This window comes from Cheilinus undulatus, linkage group 1 (assembly GCF_018320785.1).
Source record: "Cheilinus undulatus linkage group 1, ASM1832078v1, whole genome shotgun sequence".
Taxonomy (NCBI): domain Eukaryota; kingdom Metazoa; phylum Chordata; class Actinopteri; order Labriformes; family Labridae; genus Cheilinus; species Cheilinus undulatus.
Window position 1 is genome coordinate 30,235,908 of NC_054865.1, and position 18,526 is coordinate 30,254,433.

Consider the following 18,526-nt stretch of genomic DNA (forward strand, 5'->3'; position numbering starts at 1 on the left):
TACAATGATGGATTAGTTATCCATCTAAATTCTCTATCTAGTTGAGAGGGTGGAATTGCTTTGAATAATGGCTCATAATCAGCCAATATTTTAGGTAATGTGTTAATAAAATGTTACAAACTTGTCATTTTATGATTGATTTTACATGCCTGTATGTTGTTACCTCTCTCATTGCATACAATGGATGTTTGGTTCAACCGATGAACACAGAAGAAGAATTATGAAAGACTGCAGAAAGCACTGGACAGCGTCATGTCCATTCGGGAAATGACCCAGGTACAAGAAGAGTGTGGGGGGTGGGAACCACAGCTGGACCTCAAGTATATATTTATAATGATAGAAATACTCCATCACATAGCTCTTATGTAGAGGACTATGATATTGAGGATGCTAGAATGGAGTCTAAATTTTTTAAGAGTTAAATAGTTGTTACTCTTGGCTCTACTTTGGTCAATCCCATATGTCTTTAATGCATACTACTTTTCTGTATGTAGAGATTTTCTTATTTAGCTGTTTGTTTAAAAAAAAAAAATGTGTGAAAAACAAAGTACGACATCCTTGCCTATTTATTTCCAGGGCTCATATCTAGAGATCAAGAAACAGATGGACAAACTTGACCCTTTGGCCCATCCCCTGCTTCAGTGGTGAGTAGAAAGGATCTGTTTGAGAATTTAGCCCTCTCTGTAAAAACAGGGTTTGACTTGATTTCAAAAATAATTTTAAGAGCAGGTCATCGTATCACACCCACAATGGATGGTAGTTGTTCACTGACAGAACAGTAGCTGTAGCTGATAGTCATGTTTTCAGCTTGTTATGTGAGAAAGCAGGGGTAAGTCAAAAAATAGCAATAGTATAATTCCATGTAGCATTCATTCAGTTTCATGGCTGCGCTGGTGTGCATACCTGGAAAAGTTAAACTTGTAGTTTAACTTTGTTGTTTAATTTATCTTGTGCTTCTCTCTGTCTCTCTGCAGGATTATTTCCAGTAACAGATCTCATATTGTCAAGCTGCCTCTGAGTAGGGTAGGGAGCCAGAATGACATCGTGTTCTTCATCCTATATTCTCTTTTAAATGCTAAATACTTATTCTCTCTTTCTGCGTCTCTTCCTCTTCCCCACTTGTCCATCATGACCTCATCATGATAGCAACTGAAATTCATGCACACCTCCCACCAGTTCCTGCTGCTCAGCAGCCCCCCTGCCAAGGAGGCTCGTTTCCGCACTGCCAAGAAGCTCTACGGCAGCACCTTCGCCTTCCAGTGAGTCCACTTTGTTCCTCTCATCTGCTGATACAGCATTTACACAATCAAAACTCTGTTTCCATTTAATGACCTATTTAAATCTTATAGCCTGTAAAGGTTAGGTGTCAAAATCATTTGTTTTGTTTTTTTTTTTAATAAAATATCTAAGATAGATTAAGGTTATATGGTCCAGCTTGTGGATGTTGGACATTTATAATGTGAGAAATTACCTGCTGTAAATAATTGATCACAAATCAAGCCTAGTCACTGAGTGCATGCATAATTTAGCATTACAACAGTCAAACATGAACATGTGTCGGTGTAACACCTGGTCATTATGTTGCTGACCAAGATGCCACTCTTGCAGATTTTTATGGAACCATAACAAACAAAAGCACAGGGCAGCGGCTGCTCTCTTGGACAGAGAAACCACCTTGCAAAGCCAGCACTTGGAGCCAGTACTGTCTGTGAGATAGAGATTTGAACTGTAGCAGATGGGGCTTCACTGAATATTTTAGATACACAGGACCCATCTGGGAACTCATAGGGTTCAACCAACTTACAAGCAGTGCTGGTTAATACTACAAATTTAATCATTTTAAGCAGGTCACTCCAAATGTGAGCACTTGGCTATCATCATTTACACTGATATAAACAGAAATGAAATATAATCAAGTTTAATGACGAGCTGCAGGAGTTGGAACCATTTATAAGAACTTCTGTCTGTTCATTTTTGGAAACAATGACCTACTGATTCAAAACTAGTTAAAAATAATAGCACTAATGAAACTGCAATGACCGCTGTGTTTTATTTTTAGATATTCACCCAGGGAGATGTACTCTAATAACCCGTCCTGTACGAGAAGTGAACAGTGATGGGTTGTCAGCTTTGATCTTCATCTGCTCGACTTTTTTAATCATTAATGAAATGAACGAAGACAACCAAGATGATGCAGCAAAATGTCTGCATAAGCATGTATTATTAGAAGACTGAATTAATACTTTTGCAAACATTTTGCACTGTTAAGTGATGAATTTAAAACAGTGAGTGATTAAAGTAAGTTAAATACTAGTAAATTTACTTTTACCAATCATCATAGACACTGGCAAGGCAGAGCAGCTTCATGTGAAGAACTTATTTATACATCAAGGGTATACAAAATGAAAAACAGATGTACCAAGAGAAAAAGATTCAGGAATCATTGAAAATAATTCATGAAAGTTTATTAAAACAGCAAAAGTGCTGACAAGTGCAGACACTGCACCAAAGTGCCTTTTTTTTAACATCATTGCTTTTAACATCACGGATCTGGCTGCTTCACAGCAGTGGTTGCACTTAGAGATCCACACCATTTATATTCACAAAGCTCTTTGTTTTATCTCTTTTTCTTTCTTCTTTGTCTACACTTGCTCTAGTGGTTCCCATATAGAGAACTGGCACTCCGTTCTGAGAAATGGACTAGTCAATGCCTCTTATACCAAACTGCAGGTATGTAACTCTGGCAGTTGCCTGGGATATTTACAATGTACCCTCTCTTCGGACAGTGATCCTGTTCCCGGACAGTGCAGGCTTGCTGTCCGGCTGATTCATTTTTGCAGTTAATGGATGCCAGTCCCCCATGCGTTAGTTTTGTATTATTGACATTTTAGAGAGCGGGGCACAACAGGAGATTTCCTGGCACATGCTGGCTGATTTTTGCCTCCTCAGCTAGCCAGCAGCAACAGACAGCATGTCTCCTCCTGTTGTGGGACAAAGGGAGGGGGCTGTGGTGTCAGCTGTAGTGCCAGGAAACTGCGGTTGTGCCCTGTGGGGTTAAACCACCTAGAGCATGGAGTAGGTTAGGTCTGAAGCTGGAGGATGCAGAGGAAGAACTCCAAGGTAGTGCTCATAGACTTCATGGGGTGAATAAGAAGGGGTTCCATTGAAGGTCAGTAACTGGAAGAACTCATTATCAGTCCACAAAGGTACATAAATATCCTTTATTCATTAAAAATGTTCCCTTAAGCCTATGGTTTTAGGGCAGAAAAAGAAAACAGTTCCTTTCATCATGTTTTTCTTTTTCAATCATGTCTGCATCTTTATGTTAGTCTGCAGTGGTTGGAGATTCTATCTGTGACCCGAGTCTGTAAAAGATAGATAAATAATAAAACAGGAATAGATCTAGAGGGTGCAGAATTGTCTCATTGCACAATCGAGATGGTAATGACTGCTTGGAGACACACCGGCACGTCCTGAAAGAAAAGATGAAACACAATTAAGTCTGAAATCTCAAGGATCTTTGAAACTTTCACGTCGGCCCTGATTGCTCTATCATGCTGATGTGTTTCATTTATGCCGGCTTTGTTCTCCAACTTTTTTTGAACCTCTCCATCTTTGATCTCGCCTCAGTGCTCGTCTGCCTCCTCTTTTTCCCTCTCCTCTTCACCTTGCGCATTGACACCCCCCCCCCCACCCCCGTCATTGTGTTTCGCAGAAGGATGAGGAGTTGGAGGAGGATGGGGTCTGTCTCCAGCTCCTGCCATCACACAAAACCTCTCATTTATTGTTCCTTTTGTTTTCTTCCAAATGTTCTGCGTCCTTCACTTCATCTCGCTCACATTTTATTTCCCAAACTATTGGGTAGTTCTTTGTTTTTCTTCATGGCCCTGGCTTGCTTCACTTTGGCTTGTGTGGTCCTTTCTTTTTTCAATTCTTCACATTCTTATTGTTAGAGCACATCATCACTGTAAGACATCGTTATTCCCTACTATCTTTATTTTGGCGCTGCGGCATACTTTGTCATTCCTTGTTAGCCTGAAGATATTATCACACATTTCACGTACAAATTTTAAGATCATTACATAAGACAGTGTGTGTCACATTACACCGTAATAAGAAATTGTGTTTAGAGTTTATAGGTATGACTCTGAAGTATAGAATAATCCTTACATCAGTCAGTCTCCCTTTCTTGAATATGATTATTTGATATTCTTCATCTTTAGATTTGTGTGTTTGGGATTTTGTCTGTAATTAATTTCCATAATGATGTAGATTTAGGCTAAACATTTATGAAAAATTTAACAAAATACATACAGTATATACAGTTCCTATAAAAATAATTCACCCCCTTGGATTTTTTTTTTTAACATTTTACTGATTCTATAAATCAATCATGGTCATTAGAATTAGGCTGTTTTGGTGAAAAAAATAATTAAAAAAAAAAATCAATATAGAAATTAAATCAGATTTGTGTAAAGCAATGTCAATAAGATTAAAATATGTACTGTAAAATGTGTGACTGCCGAAATATTCACCCTTTTCAAGTCATTATTTAGAAGATGCACCTTTGGTTGCAATCACAGCACTGAGTCTGTGTGGATAGGTCTCAGTCAGGCTTTCACATCTGGACACTGCAATTTCACTCCATTCTTCTTTGCATAACTGCTCAAACTCTGTCGGGCTGCGTGGGGATTGGGCGTGAACAGCCCTTTTAAAGTCAAGCCACAAAGTCTCCATTGGATTGAGGTCTGGGCTTTGACTCGGACACTCATCAACAGTGTCTTTCTCTTTGCCACTTTCCCATAATGCTTCGGTGAAGAATCCAGGTAACAGTTGTCTTGGTGGCCTTTCTCGCTAGTCTTATTGCTTGATCCCTCACTTTGTGAGGTCGGTCTGATCTAGGCAGATTTACATAGAGATTACAACATTCCTTCCATTTATTGATGATGGATTTAACTGAACTCAGGGATTTTTAGTACCTTGGATTTCTTTTGTCTTCATGGTGTAAAAGTAGCCAGGAATACTGATAATCCAGTGACTGGACCTTTCAGACACATGTGTCTTTATACTACACTCACTTGTCACATTCACTGTATTCAAGTGATCCCCAATTCACTAATTGTGAGTCTACTAGCGCCAGTTAGCTAGACCTCTTTAGAATTAAGTCGGCCACTATAAAGGGGGCAAATATTCATTGAGTCACTTGTTTTTCCTTCAATATTTTTGTTTAATTGACATTACTTTGAAGAAATCTGTTTTTACTTTGACATCCAAACTATATTAACCATGACTGATTCACAAAATCAATAAAAGGGTAAAAAATCCAAGGGGTTGAATACTTTTTATAGGTACTGTAGATATGCAAAAGTTGGATTTGTAGGTTATTTCTTTGTGTGACAGTACGTCTGTATGTGTGGCTGTGTGAGGTTGCAACTGCTCAGTGACCCTTCCTTCCTTCCTGCTCTTTTCAAACCCAAGCTGCATGGGGCAGCGTATGGAAAGGGCATCTATCTGAGCCCCATCTCCAGCATATCTTTTGGATACTCAGGTAGGAACAGCTCATTCTTTGCCACTCGGTCCCCCACCATGTTGACTGCGTTCGCTCTTTGTCTGTATCATGGCCTGATTATCATCTTGGATCACTTCATTTCTACATGTGGGAGCTGTTCAATGCTGTCCTGTTGTGTTGCTCAGTGTTGTGTCCATGTTGGGAGCTGGGCATTGGGGATCTTTTCTGCAAGCTTGTGTACCTACCATGCCATACTATTAATGTGGCCGTGTAAAATGGGACTGCAGTGGATCTGTGAGTGTTACATTGGACTTTCTTGACTTTATATATTATTTTCTTTTTGTTTGTTGTGGATTTTGAGGAATTTAAAGTACACTTTCTGCACCAACATACTTTTACTTGTTTGATTCACAATTTCATAGTTCCTCATCTTATGAATTGTTCAACAAACACGGGGAATAAACTAGTCTAAATTATAACCAACACAATATTAGATAGATTAAACCCAAACTGTACTTGCCTGTAGGCTAGGACTATATGTTAGGATGAAATTAGAGGATGTAGGAATGAATATGATTGATATAATTTTTGATTTATATACTTCAGTCACATTACCAAATGTACCGATTCTTTTTCTTGCAGCCATGTAACCAATTATCATCACAGCTGGGGCTAAGTGATTTTTGAATACTATCTAATTGCAAAATTGCAATGTGAGTTGGTGTATTGAAGGGAATGATTGTGTCATTCTTATTTTTAATAAGAAAAACCTATACAAAAATAAGGCAAGAAGGATTTTTTGCAAACTATTCTAGAAAAAAAACGGATATTTTGGCACACATTTCAGGTTATAGAATATTGCAGCATCTGCGATCTAAAAAAACAAATAGTAGGACATATTGCAATTGAATCGCAACATGTCTTTTAATATCAATTAACTGCCCGGCTTTAGTTGATATTTAGGTTTACTATGAGGGTTGGAAATCGACACTTGGGTACGGAAAGACCAGGTTCTGTATAATCAAAAATGTTATAACCTTTCAATACTACCATCAAGTCTCAGATTCTTTGACATAATGTTGTTTTATCCTGTCACTGGAGCTAAAACATCAGTGCACATCAGCATCGTGCATCAATGCAGTACATTCAACAGTCAGTTTAAAGAAAATAGACTGGCTGCACTGAGAGTAGCATGCAATCCTATCACTAGTTTCAGGTGCTACAGGACAGATTTCTTCCTCATCTGTTCAGACCAGTATGGAAAAGTGCTCCCAAACTTTGCATAAAGTCCTGTCAATAAAAATTTTTTTTAATCAAATGTTAAAATCAGTGGTGAAATCAACTGCGTTGGAGTTAACTGGTTTACTTCGTAGACAAGCATTCAAGATAAACTCAGTAGGGTTACTGTAAGGCAAATATAAATAAAATGTCACATCAAGCTACATGAAAATTCAGTTTTTGACAAGAAACTTGAATAAACACAGTTGTAAAGATGAGGAATGTGTAATTTTCATCAATATAAAATAGATACAACAAATGGAATCATGACCTTCTTTACTCAAGCTCTACACGACATACTATTTTTTCTTTTTTACCTAAAATAATAGAAAAGGATTGATTGTAGTACTGATAAGGAATTGGTTAAACAAGGGGTAACAATATTGGTATTAATATCAATAACAATTTACAATCGATATCCATGTTACCTAACATTGCAAAGCAGATGAATACGCCCGTTTTCCGTGTTTCTCACTGGCAAATCCATCATGCAAAGCTCCTGTCCGAACCGTTTGGGCACGGTTAGAAAGTGACAGGACCAATCAGCGACGAGAGGCAGTACTTCGAGGCGTGGCGGAGTCGTGATGTAAGCAAGCAGCAACAAGAGGCCCGCGCAATTATGACGGAAGACAATAGCATGGATGCTGCTAAAGCGCCAGTTTTATCAGAACTTGACAACATTTCTTTGTTAAAAGAAGAACAAAGAACAGCATTGAGTTTTCTTTTCAAAAACTTCAGAAGTCGTGTACTGAAATGTCTACAGCCGCTATGGTTCATGTTACGCAGTTCTTTATGGAGTTTACGCCTTTGGTAGGGGCACAGGCGCAGCTCGTTAGCGGCTATGTCACGTATTTTGTTGCTCTGATTGTCCCGTAGATATGCGACAGATCGTTCATCCAGTCACCCTCAAAGTTTTTTTTCAAAAGCTCTGCCCTTTCCCAAATGCTGTGTATTAGTGGTTTTCCAGATGGATGAGTAAAAGAAATCCATCTGCTGTGCCAGATTACATAATAACCACAGTGCTTAACAAATTTATTAGACCACCTGTCATATTTGTCTCAAAGACCATCCAGCATCATGAAGTGCTTTAATGTGGATTCTTTCATTTTCAGTGAGTTCTCGAAGTTTTACCATTTTGAACAGGAATGAGGGATTTCAAACTGAATTCACCCAAATTTGAGCTGGCTCACTGGGCTTTTCTGAGAAGTCAGAAATTAATCAAGCGTAACATTTAACCGCTAAAACTATTTTTTCTGTTCAGGAATGCAAGTAAATAACTATAATTTGACATATGAATCAAGAAATAATAATGTGCTTTACTATTTTTTCCGTTTTTTTGTAAATCAGTAAATTTGAAAATTTGAAATTAACAATAATAATTATATTTTAGCATTAAAAATATCATTTGGGTTAAAGAGCTTCTACATACACCAATATGTAGAAGCTCTTTAACCCAAATTATATTTTAGCATTAAAAATATCATTTGGGTTAAAGAGCTTCTACAGAGCTTCTACTACCATTGTAGAAACATAAAAAATCAAGCACTGTATATTAGTCTAGTTTTGTCCTGATGCAAGGTAAGATAGTTTCTTAAGAGCACACTGGTGTCATTATCAACAGGATGCTTAGTCATGGTATCACAGTTCTAAGGCCAGGAAAGGATCTATTCGAAGTAAAAACTAATAGAAAGGCTGCTGTCAGTAGGACTGTACTGTCTTTGCTGAATCAGAATGATTAAATAAAAGACAGTACCTAAGCAGATGAACCACATCATCATAAGTAGTCTTAATTGCTTTTATGTGACACTTCCAGTCCTTGTTGAAATATTCTAGCATTTTGGAACAACAACCTTCACCCAAAGGTTATCACTGTGGGTAATGCTCTCTCTCTCTCTAGAAGGAGATTAAGACCACTGGAGAAAATTTTTTTTCACAGCTTGAGTGACTGGAGGTAAGGTCATTCTGTCTCTGACTTGTTTGCTCTGTGTGTGCTGTGTCCTGCAGGAATGGGGAAAGGACAGCACCGTATGCCCACCAAAGATGAACTGGTGCAGCGCTACAACCGCATGAACACTATACCACAGGTGAGAGAACTGGACATTTTACAGTAGTAACTGGTGATCATTAAAGTGTTACTAAACCCCAGAGTTTCAGCTGAGGTATATTTACGCCAGAAGTCTGAAAAATGCCATTAGGATGTCATGGACAGGACTGGGAGGGTGGAGGGATAAGACATGCCCACTAACTCCTTCATTAACATCATTTTAAGAAAATCATGATTTATTTACAATCTTGGGGAAGAGAACAACACTACCAACATACTACAATATCACAGTTTTCTCTGATTGGTGAGGCTGGTTTTGACCTACAGTCCTCCACATTCAGCCACTATTACTGAATCAAATGGTTGTTTTATTTAACGACAGACAATTTAAATGGGGAAAGATGATTTATGGCTTTTTAGAATACACAATCTTACGTATAATCAATGTTTTGTAAAGAACTGTCATGGAAGTATTGCAGCACCATCTTTGACTAGAGAGCCCACTGTTACCTGTCCAAGAGTGAGTGGTTACTGTTGAGCTCTGTGATGACAAAAGCTGCCACCACATACATGCCAGATCAGCCAGTAGAAAAATTAAGTTACAGTAGCCTGGTTTCAACCTGTTAAACATTTGCTTTGCATATTTTTCTGACACAAAATGTAGAATTTAAATACTTTGCTCAAATTTTAACATTTACTCTCTAACTGATCAGCAATACTAATACATACCCATATACCTTAATTTCCAGCCTAAAAAACTATATTTTATAATAATACAGCTTTCGCCTTTTTTGTCTACAGAGCCGCCCAATACAATCAAGATTTCTTCAGAGTCGAAATCTGAACTGCATCGCTCTTTGTGAAGGTAATGACAAACTTAGGGTCTGTTATGTTTCAAAGCTAAAAATGAATACATGTCAATGCCGGTTGGACAGTTTTCTATGTTGTGGATAAAAGGGGCAAACGTTGGTAGAGTTAAAGTATTCTAGATGAAGTCTTGGGAGGAAAAAAATGTCAGAGTACAGAGTATTGCTTTAAATTAAAATATACTTTGTATTTGTCTGTAATTGAATACATTTATTATAAAAGACACTTAAGATTATGTTAATTTTGCTGCCTCCTGTGGACAAGGAGGTGCCTCTTTTCTCTTTCCTTATCTTGTTTATGGCTTGTGCAACAAATCCAGCCAATATTTATCTTTAATTGAGAGTAATTATGTGATGATCAAAAGAAAAAAAAGGCTTTCATGAAGGGATGCACAATATTGGATTTTGGCTTCATCCGATGAGCTGATATTTCCAGATGTGTTTTTGCCAATAGAAATATCTACTGATAATTAAATGTTTTTCAAACTAATAAACTTCAATCTTAAAACACGTAAAGACAAAAATTAGAAACTTCTTTAACCCTCCAAACTGGCTTGTTGCTGATGATCCAAAGCATTAGTGCATGCATTAGCGCATGCATTGTTTAGATTATCTCAGGAACCATATGCAGGTCCCTCCTGAGTAAACTGTGATTAGAAGTTTAATGTTTTAGTTGATCAACAGATGATTCCCTTCCAGAACATTCTTAATCCATGCAAAAGCGTAGTGTTTCATCAGAGCCTTGATACTTGAACTCTACATCGCTAAATTTATGATAATGTAACTTTTCCTTTTTTTGGAATGAAAAACTGAGAAGTGTTGCTGTCAGTCCTCCATTTTGATGTTGGAAGTCAAAGAAAATGAATTCCTCTTTGCCTTCCGGCCAATTGGAATGCTTTAATTTCGCATTCTATTGCTTTCTCTTTATGGCAGTGACCATTTAGTACCTGCCAAAGATCAACAAGGGATAAGATAGTTATCTGCAAGTTTTGGAAAAGTGGCCCAAATATGAAAAGAGGATGTTTGTGCTCCGAAAAATGGGACTCATGCACATTTATGCACAAGAAAACCATATGTGCACAAATTGTGAATTTGTTTTTATGGGGGTAGATGATGGTGATAGTTTCTTTTGTGTTTTTGTTAGAAAGTTGTTTCTTTCTCCTGATAGACAAGGTCTGTGGGAATTAAATGGTGATGTAAAAGGGCTTGTTTATTTGTAATCTGTGTAAAGTTTTATGAGATTCACTTTCCATTTTGTTCTTTAAACTTGGTCTTTCTGGTCATATAACTTTTGATTCATTCATCTGACATAATTTCAGCATACATATTCTGATAGTCCAGGTTGTCCTGAAAAAACACACGTCTATAACTTGATTGTGCTTCGAAGGGCTGAGACTCTACAGGCATTTTTTTGCATAACAATAACAGGCAGACCAAAAAAGCAAAAACTGGTTTCAAGGGTTACAACTAAGGTTGTCCTGATCAGCATTTTTGGCCTCCGATCCTGAACCAATTTTTTTAATATTGACATTTACCGATACCGAGTCCCGATCTGATACTGATAATTACCTAGATTAGAGTTTCAATTTTTTTGTTTGAAAAAATAACTGAAGTAAACTGAATAACTACTAGATATCTCAAACTTATTCCATTAAACTCAGTACAGCCAATATTTTTGTAAAAAACATAAAATCACATTTCTGCTCAGAATGGTGTAATAGCTACTTTTTTCGTTTTAATTATTTGTCCAAAAAATGAAGTAACATTTTCACTTAGTGCAGTATTTGAGTTAAAGCTGACAGTCAAAAATCCACTTAAAAGTGGTCAAAACAGCTGACAGACGTGAGCAGTCAAAAAAATGAACTCAAATAGCCTCAGTTCAACTTAGAGGTGGTGAAAGCCTTGCCAGTAATCACAATAACAAATTAATTCAATAAATAAATTTGAAATATTATAATTTCACTTGGAAGGGGTAATTAACTTGACTAAATTAGTCAGAGCAAAAACTGAACTCAAAAAAATGAATTAAAAACTTCCTAACTCCACTTAAAGTAGTAAAACAGTTTAACTTGAATAGGATCAAAAACATATGAATCATACAGATTCAAAACAACAATCTCTATTAAAATGTTGCAGCTTAATCTGCGACATGAATCAAAACATCAACATTGCAATAAAACACAAATATCAAATAAGATACAAGGCAGTCTCGTTATTACAGTGCAATTTCTAAAGTGCAACTGGAGCTGCTACATCACTTTTTCCTCCCTCACTTTAATTTCTTTAACCACTATTACTTTAAAATGAAGTGTAGCTTCTTGTTAGAAAAAACCACCATCCTCTATAGCCTGCTTTACATGCTCTGCTGTGTGAGACCCTCTGAACTGGCGTGCATGAAAAACTGTACACTTTATCTCGAAGGTTGAGGACCGTGTAGTGAGGCTCAGCAGTGACATGGGGCAAACGTCAGAGCTCCAAATGTCTGTAGTGAAGCTAAGGGCAGTGACGTTGCTTTTTATATTCTCTAGTATGCTATCACGTACTTTGCTGTACAGCTCCGGTAAAGCAGTGTCAGTAATGTAATGTCGAGACTGCAAGGCATAGTGTGGGTCCAAAAGCTCAAGAAGACGAGTGTTAAGGCTGAGTCCCACTCGTTACTGAACTCCGCATCACAGCCCTGTACAGTGGGTGGAGTTGGGGGGGGCACAGTGTGTCATGGTGGTGGGGGGGCATGGCCTGCAAATGCCCACCCATGATGCCGAAACCGAGAGTAGAAGATGACAATAAAACATGAGCTTACCTGTTTATTTTGCTCAAACAGCGCTCTAATGAGCCCTTGGCCTCCTTTCTCTCTTTCTTTACCTGCCTGATGCTGTTAAGGGTGAATTTGTCTTCATTTTTCACGCTGTTATTAACGTAATCAACATTCACGTTCTCCGCTGACACTACTTGAGTCCAACGGACGCACCGGCTTAGTATGAAACGTATCAAAGTTGATTGTCGTCGTCACATACTGACCTTCCCTCTTACTGCTAAACCAGATTACAGAAATTCAAAACTTCACTTTCGTGATGAGCAAAACTGCTGCATCAGGTGTCATTTGTGACAAGACCGCGGCCAGACCTTTGTTCCCAAGACAGGAGAGCACCAGTATGCGCTGCACCATGGAGGCATGATATGACACATATTAAGTTGATAAAATAGACCTATTTGTAAAAATGAAGTTAGAATGAAAGAGCTACACATTTTATGGATAAAATATACAAAACTATCTCAATAAAGCATTACAAAAAGTATTCGTGTAATTTAAAAAAAAAAAATGTTTCCTTTATTTTAAATATGGCACAGCTGCTGAGAGCCACTCAGGAGGGGCAAAAGAGCTGCATGCGGCTCCTTAGCCGCAGGTTCCTGACCCCTGCTATAGACACACGACTTTTGTCATTTTTGAAAAGAAAACAACTCACTGCTGTTCTTTGTTCTTCTTTTAACGAAGAAATGTCATCAAGTCCTGATAAATCTGACACTTTGGCAGCATCCACACTATTGTCTTTCGCCATAATTGCACCGGCCTCTTGTCGCTGCCTGCATATGTCACGACTCTGCCGTGCCTCAAAGTACTGCCCCTCGTCGCTGATTGGTCCTGTCACTTTCTAACCGGGCCCAAATGGTTCAGACGGGAGCTTTGCAAGATGGATTCGCCAGTGAGAAACAAGGAAATATCCATCTGCTTTGCAATATTAATGAGAGTCAAAACTCATTTTTAAACTAACATGTGTCTCTATTTTCAACAGTGATCACATCCAAGGATCTGCAGAAACATGGCAACATTTGGGTGTGTCCAGTTTCCGACCACGTCTGTACTCGCTTCTTTTTTGTGTGAGTGTTGACAACTCTTAGGGGATTTTTCCACAGTAAAACTAAAAATAAATTAACACATTAGTCTGGTATTATTATGAAACTAAGAAGTGCATATTAAATTATGTAAAAAAAAAAAAAAGGATAGTTTAATTTGCCCAGGCTGGTTTTAACCTTTAAGACATTGTGGTAATGGTTAAATGATGCCAGCACTAAAGAGGTTTCCTCTGAGCTCCAAGCATTTCAATATAATACTTAAAACTGTGTTTTGTTGCTTAGCAGATAAAAACACAGCAGGCTGGCTGGCTGCTGATGTTAAGAGCTTTTAGTCCAAGCTTTGGACTCAAGCATTTACCAGATGGCAAAGTCTATTATCATATCTACTGCTGTTTTCTGAGCTGGAAATTAGATTTGAGATGGCCTGCAATCAAATTTAAATTACAACTAAATATAATTCAATCTGGAACTTGTGCTGAGTGTGTGTGGTCATGTTTTTACAGCTTGAGGAAATGGTTTATAAGGTCAAAGAAAAAAACAAGACCCAAACAGGGAACTCTTTTAAATTTCTGTAATTTAATTTCATCCCTCATAAGAAAAAATATTTTTATCATCAGGAGGGTATAATAAACATAAATAGGGAAGTAATTCAACTTTCAAAAAGCTAACCAAAAATTAAGGTAATCAGCAATGAAGGGCGATAAATAGCTAAAGCAGCTGGGGTTAAAAAAAAAGAAAGAAAAGAAGCTCCACATTGACTCTTGTGTCTGTGCCTTCAGGTATGAAGATGGTCAAGTAGGAGATGCCAACATCAACACCCAGGAGCCTAAGGTGCAGAAGGAGATCATGCGTGTGATTGGGACCCAGATCTACTCCAGCTAATGGAAGTTCTCCAGGAGTCTCTCTGGTGGAGGCACACAGGCGGGCAGACGGTGAATGTTTGGGTGAGCTGACCTCAGGCCTGTCACTGATGGCTGAGGGAGCTCTCGAGCACATTATTTCTAATGTTCCGTTTCCCCTATCTCCTTATTTCTCTCCTCTGAGTGTCACACGTTACATTTTCACAGTTTAAAGTGGTAAAAGTTTGTCTCTTTTTTTCCCTTGCTGAAGTCATTTATAAAAACCATAACCCACAGATGAAGACAGAAGGAAGTTGTCCACACTTATAAAACACTTTAAAGAGATAACTTGGCTTTCTCCTTTTTACTGCACCCTTACTTATCCTTCAGAAGAATTATCTCTAGTTATCATTTCTCTCTGTGAATATCCTCTGAAAACATTTCCAAGTCAAAATGACATCCTTGGTCAGAGACAAGTGTTGGATTTCCATGTGTTAAGTTTGTCCTTATAATGTTTCTGCAAAGAAATGATCCTATATTTATTTGTTTGATATTTCTTGACATGTTGTCTTGGGGGGAAAGTGCTGCTTTATGTTTTCTTGTTGGAGGTGTGGTTGAAGTCCAGTTATATACACTGTAGGCTCTTTGTTTTGGTGGAATGATGAAATGTCCAGAATCCTGCCATTAGCAGTGTGAAATTAAGATATTGATGATGCACTTTGAAAACTTTATCCAGAAAGCAACCAGATACAAACAAATAGATTAGCATAATGACAGAACTTGAGTGTGAAAAGGCAGAAACAAGGCTCATGAAACTTATTTTTAAAGGGCTGCTTTAACTGCCAATACCACGAGAATAACACACAAGTCTGACCCTCTTCTGTCCTTTCGGATACTTTAAGTGAACTGAAATGATTTCATCCAGATTTTCTTGCCTCTACTGAGTTGATTTTCAATCTTCCTAACATTTGTTTGTGTGTGAGCATCTGAATCCTAAAACTGAAGGCTAACTTTGTTTTTTTTTTTTTGTTTTTTTTTGAAGGGAGACAGTAAAATGATTTTTCTGTTCTCCTGCATCAACTACTGTGCTCATAAGCTTTCTGTTTTTAATTCTTTGAAGGGGTGCATGTGTGAAAGCTGGTTTGGTGTCTCTCTGCTGTTTAGTAGTTGACATTTGAAAACTAAATTAGACAAAAAGCTTAAACTGGGCAGGTTAATCTAGTAGGTTCTCTACTTAAATCCATCAGCATCCAAACACTAAATTGTGTGCATGTAATGCATAATTTTTCTTTCTGAAAACAAAACAAAAAACTGTTGTTGGGTTTAAACTGGTGGCATATCTGTTGTTAATGTTCACTGTTAAAAATGACCAACATATTTGCTTGATTGCCATCATTTCAGTAAAGCAATCATTTTCATTTAAGTGATCCTCCTTAAAACTTCCATTAAAAGCCCATCCAGATTTAAGGCCCAGTCTCTTTTACTAGCCTGGTGTTGACACACATTTTGATAAATAAAAGCAGGTCTCAATTAGAGGCATTAAGTGCTAAAATATGAGGTATGGCAATTAAAAAACAAGACTAATGCTGTAATACAATTTAATTGAACATAAACATTTGTCAATGTCTTTTTGCTTCAATACACTACCGCTTCTGCACCAACATGTCAACATGTTCCTTTGAGCACAGATTTGATCTTAGGAAAAAGGAAAAAGTCACTGACAAAGGTCGGTAGATCAGGTAAATATGGAGTGTGATCAAGCACTGATTTATTTTAGGGCCAGAAACTGCCTTACCAAGAGTGCAGTGTGAGCTGGCAGTTGACTTGATGGAGAATGAAACCATTTTTCCACAATCATGATTTCTTTCTTTAAACTTTTTCTCACAGTTTTTCTAGAACTTGTTTTTCATAGTGTTGGTTCACCATTGATCCCTCTGAAACCCACTGCTCCAAAATGATACTCTTGATGTCAAAGAAAACAATCAACATGGCCTTGAATTTGGACTTGCTTTGTCGTGCTTTCTTCATCCTTGGTGACGATGATGTTTCCAATGCATTGACTGACATTTTGTCTCAGGATCGTATTGGAAGATCCAAGTGTCATTGCATGTAATTACTGAAAATGTGGGTTTCTCTCACTTTGTTCCAAAATGTGTCCACACATTTGCTTGCGTTTTTCCTTCAGGGACAACTTCAGTGCACATTTTTGTCATGTTCAAGTTTTCATGCAAAATTTGCCAAACTTTATCAATGGAGGCCATTTCTGCTGTCGTCCTTACACTGAGATGTCCAACATTTCATAAGGTTTGTTCAAGTTGTTGAATGTTTCCAGAAGTTTTTGATGTGCTTGGGTGCCCAGAACGTTCATCCATTCAAACCTGTGCACTCGATATAGTGTTCCCCATACACCTCAGTTAATGTACAAAAAGATTTGGCTGCTGTATTGATTGATTCAACCAAAAATGTCAGTTCATAGCTAAACTTTTAATCTAATCATTTCCCGATGCCTCAGCAAAAACACATGCACTTCAATCCATTGCTAGCAGTGAACTAAAGACGTCACTTACTGGAGACTCACAGTTGTGTGAATACCAAACCGTTAATATAGAAAACTTGGTGTGACTGTGAACCACATGGTTATCCTTATGAGTGCAGTCTCATTATTTAACAGCCATACCTCGTAGGTTGAAGAACAAAAAAAAGCAGCAAGACACTAAAATAAATATGAACTTCAACATCTGTCCCAGAAAGACAGAATAATGCTAGAACATTTAACTGCCGTGCAGCAGGTTGGCCTACTAACTTGCATAGCAAGGTTAAATTTGTGATTACCTAATTTGATTTGTTAATCATTAACACATTCTTTTTGGTGCATCATTACAATCTTATAGTCTTTTCCCCCTTTTCTTTGCACAAGTTTTGTTGAAAAATAATTACAGGTCCATCTCATATTGATGCTTCTCTCAAATAAAGGCAGGGTTATGTTATAGACTGGCATTAATAAAAGCCTGGGCTATTAATTGAAGTTTTATGGTTTCTCAACATTTTCTTCACAATTGTCATTGGATTTGCAATTTACAAAACCTTCTGTACAGAAAATTCATGGGCAATGCAACCAATTTCTCATCTGATCCAGTCGAGGTGAACTCACATCAATCCTGCCCCTTCAAAGGACACTGGATGTTAAAGATCTGCACCTGTGTGGTTTCACCTTGAAGAATGACAACCTTGTATAGCTAATCAAGTTTATCAGCTATTCATGTACTGTATGTATGTACGTATGTTTGTGTGGGTTTGTATTTTCTTGACATTATACTAGACATTGCACTTATTCAAAGTTTGCCTAAGCTGGAGAAATGGACTGTGCTCGGACCTGCAGTAGACAGGTACTGTTGGAAAAAAAAGGGGAGAAGTATTTATGGAGACAACAAGACTATAATATTCAACATCTTAACCATGTCTGTACTGAGATGGGCTTTCAATATCTCCTGGGACTATAAAACGTGACTCCTGAATGGACTCTGAGGCTCTGAAAGAAATAAAAACTGTAAATACGGACACTGGAGACCTGGTTGAAATGTATGGCCCAGAAAGACGTGGACATGTACAGCTTACTCTTTGTGTTGCGGGACTGTGCTAATAGCTGACGCCTGTTATTTTATTTTATCTTTTGCCAAGAGATTTGAGCTGCGAGTCTCTTCAAGAATCTCTTTTCTGGCTGTCTGTGACTGATGTTTTCAAAGATGATGTCAATGACAATGATGGTGATTACAATGAAGATGATGATGATGATGATGATGAAAAGCAAAAATGCAGGAGGAAAAAAAAGAATAAAGCCTGATTTTGCACAGTTTTATATATGTCTCCTTTTCTTTGATGTCTCTGCTGGAGATAATTTGAGTATTGAGTGCTAAACTGTCTGGTGTGGCTGAGGCTTTTTGTGAGTGTTTTTGGGCAGAAGGGGGCACCATTACTCCACTGACGTACACAAAGACCCCCTGAGTCCTTTATTTTAAGTCTAGACTGATCCCCCCCCCCCCCCCCCTTCTGTATAACTCGCATGATGTAATTACTTTAAAAAGTTTTTACAATAATAAACAAAGTGTTGTGTTTTTTATAATGTAATTTAATGGATCAA

At 37.8% G+C, this 18,526-nt stretch overlaps 1 protein-coding gene across 7 annotated transcripts in view; it reads left to right on the forward strand.

The window, feature by feature from the left end:
* The window catches only part of LOC121509998 (protein mono-ADP-ribosyltransferase PARP6), a 40,841-nt gene extending 22,638 nt beyond the window's left edge, over positions 1-18,203 (forward strand). For 5 of the 7 annotated variants that reach the window (XM_041787864.1, XM_041787889.1, XM_041787881.1 and 2 more), the window contains 10 exons: positions 211-276; positions 577-644; positions 975-1,023; positions 1,147-1,259; positions 2,658-2,730; positions 5,479-5,548; positions 8,792-8,871; positions 9,633-9,696; positions 13,489-13,573; positions 14,329-18,203. In XM_041787864.1, coding sequence (XP_041643798.1) covers positions 211-276; positions 577-644; positions 975-1,023; positions 1,147-1,259; positions 2,658-2,730; positions 5,479-5,548; positions 8,792-8,871; positions 9,633-9,696; positions 13,489-13,573; positions 14,329-14,431 — 771 coding nt within the window. In that variant the 3' untranslated portion in view covers positions 14,432-18,203. Of the gene's footprint in view, positions 1-210; positions 277-576; positions 645-974; positions 1,024-1,146; positions 1,260-2,657; positions 2,731-5,478; positions 5,549-8,791; positions 8,872-9,632; positions 9,697-13,488; positions 13,574-14,328 lie in introns of those variants that run through there. The other 2 variants (XM_041787872.1, XR_005991912.1) reach the window with 2 other exon arrangements.
* Positions 18,204-18,526: the final 323 nt, after the last annotated feature.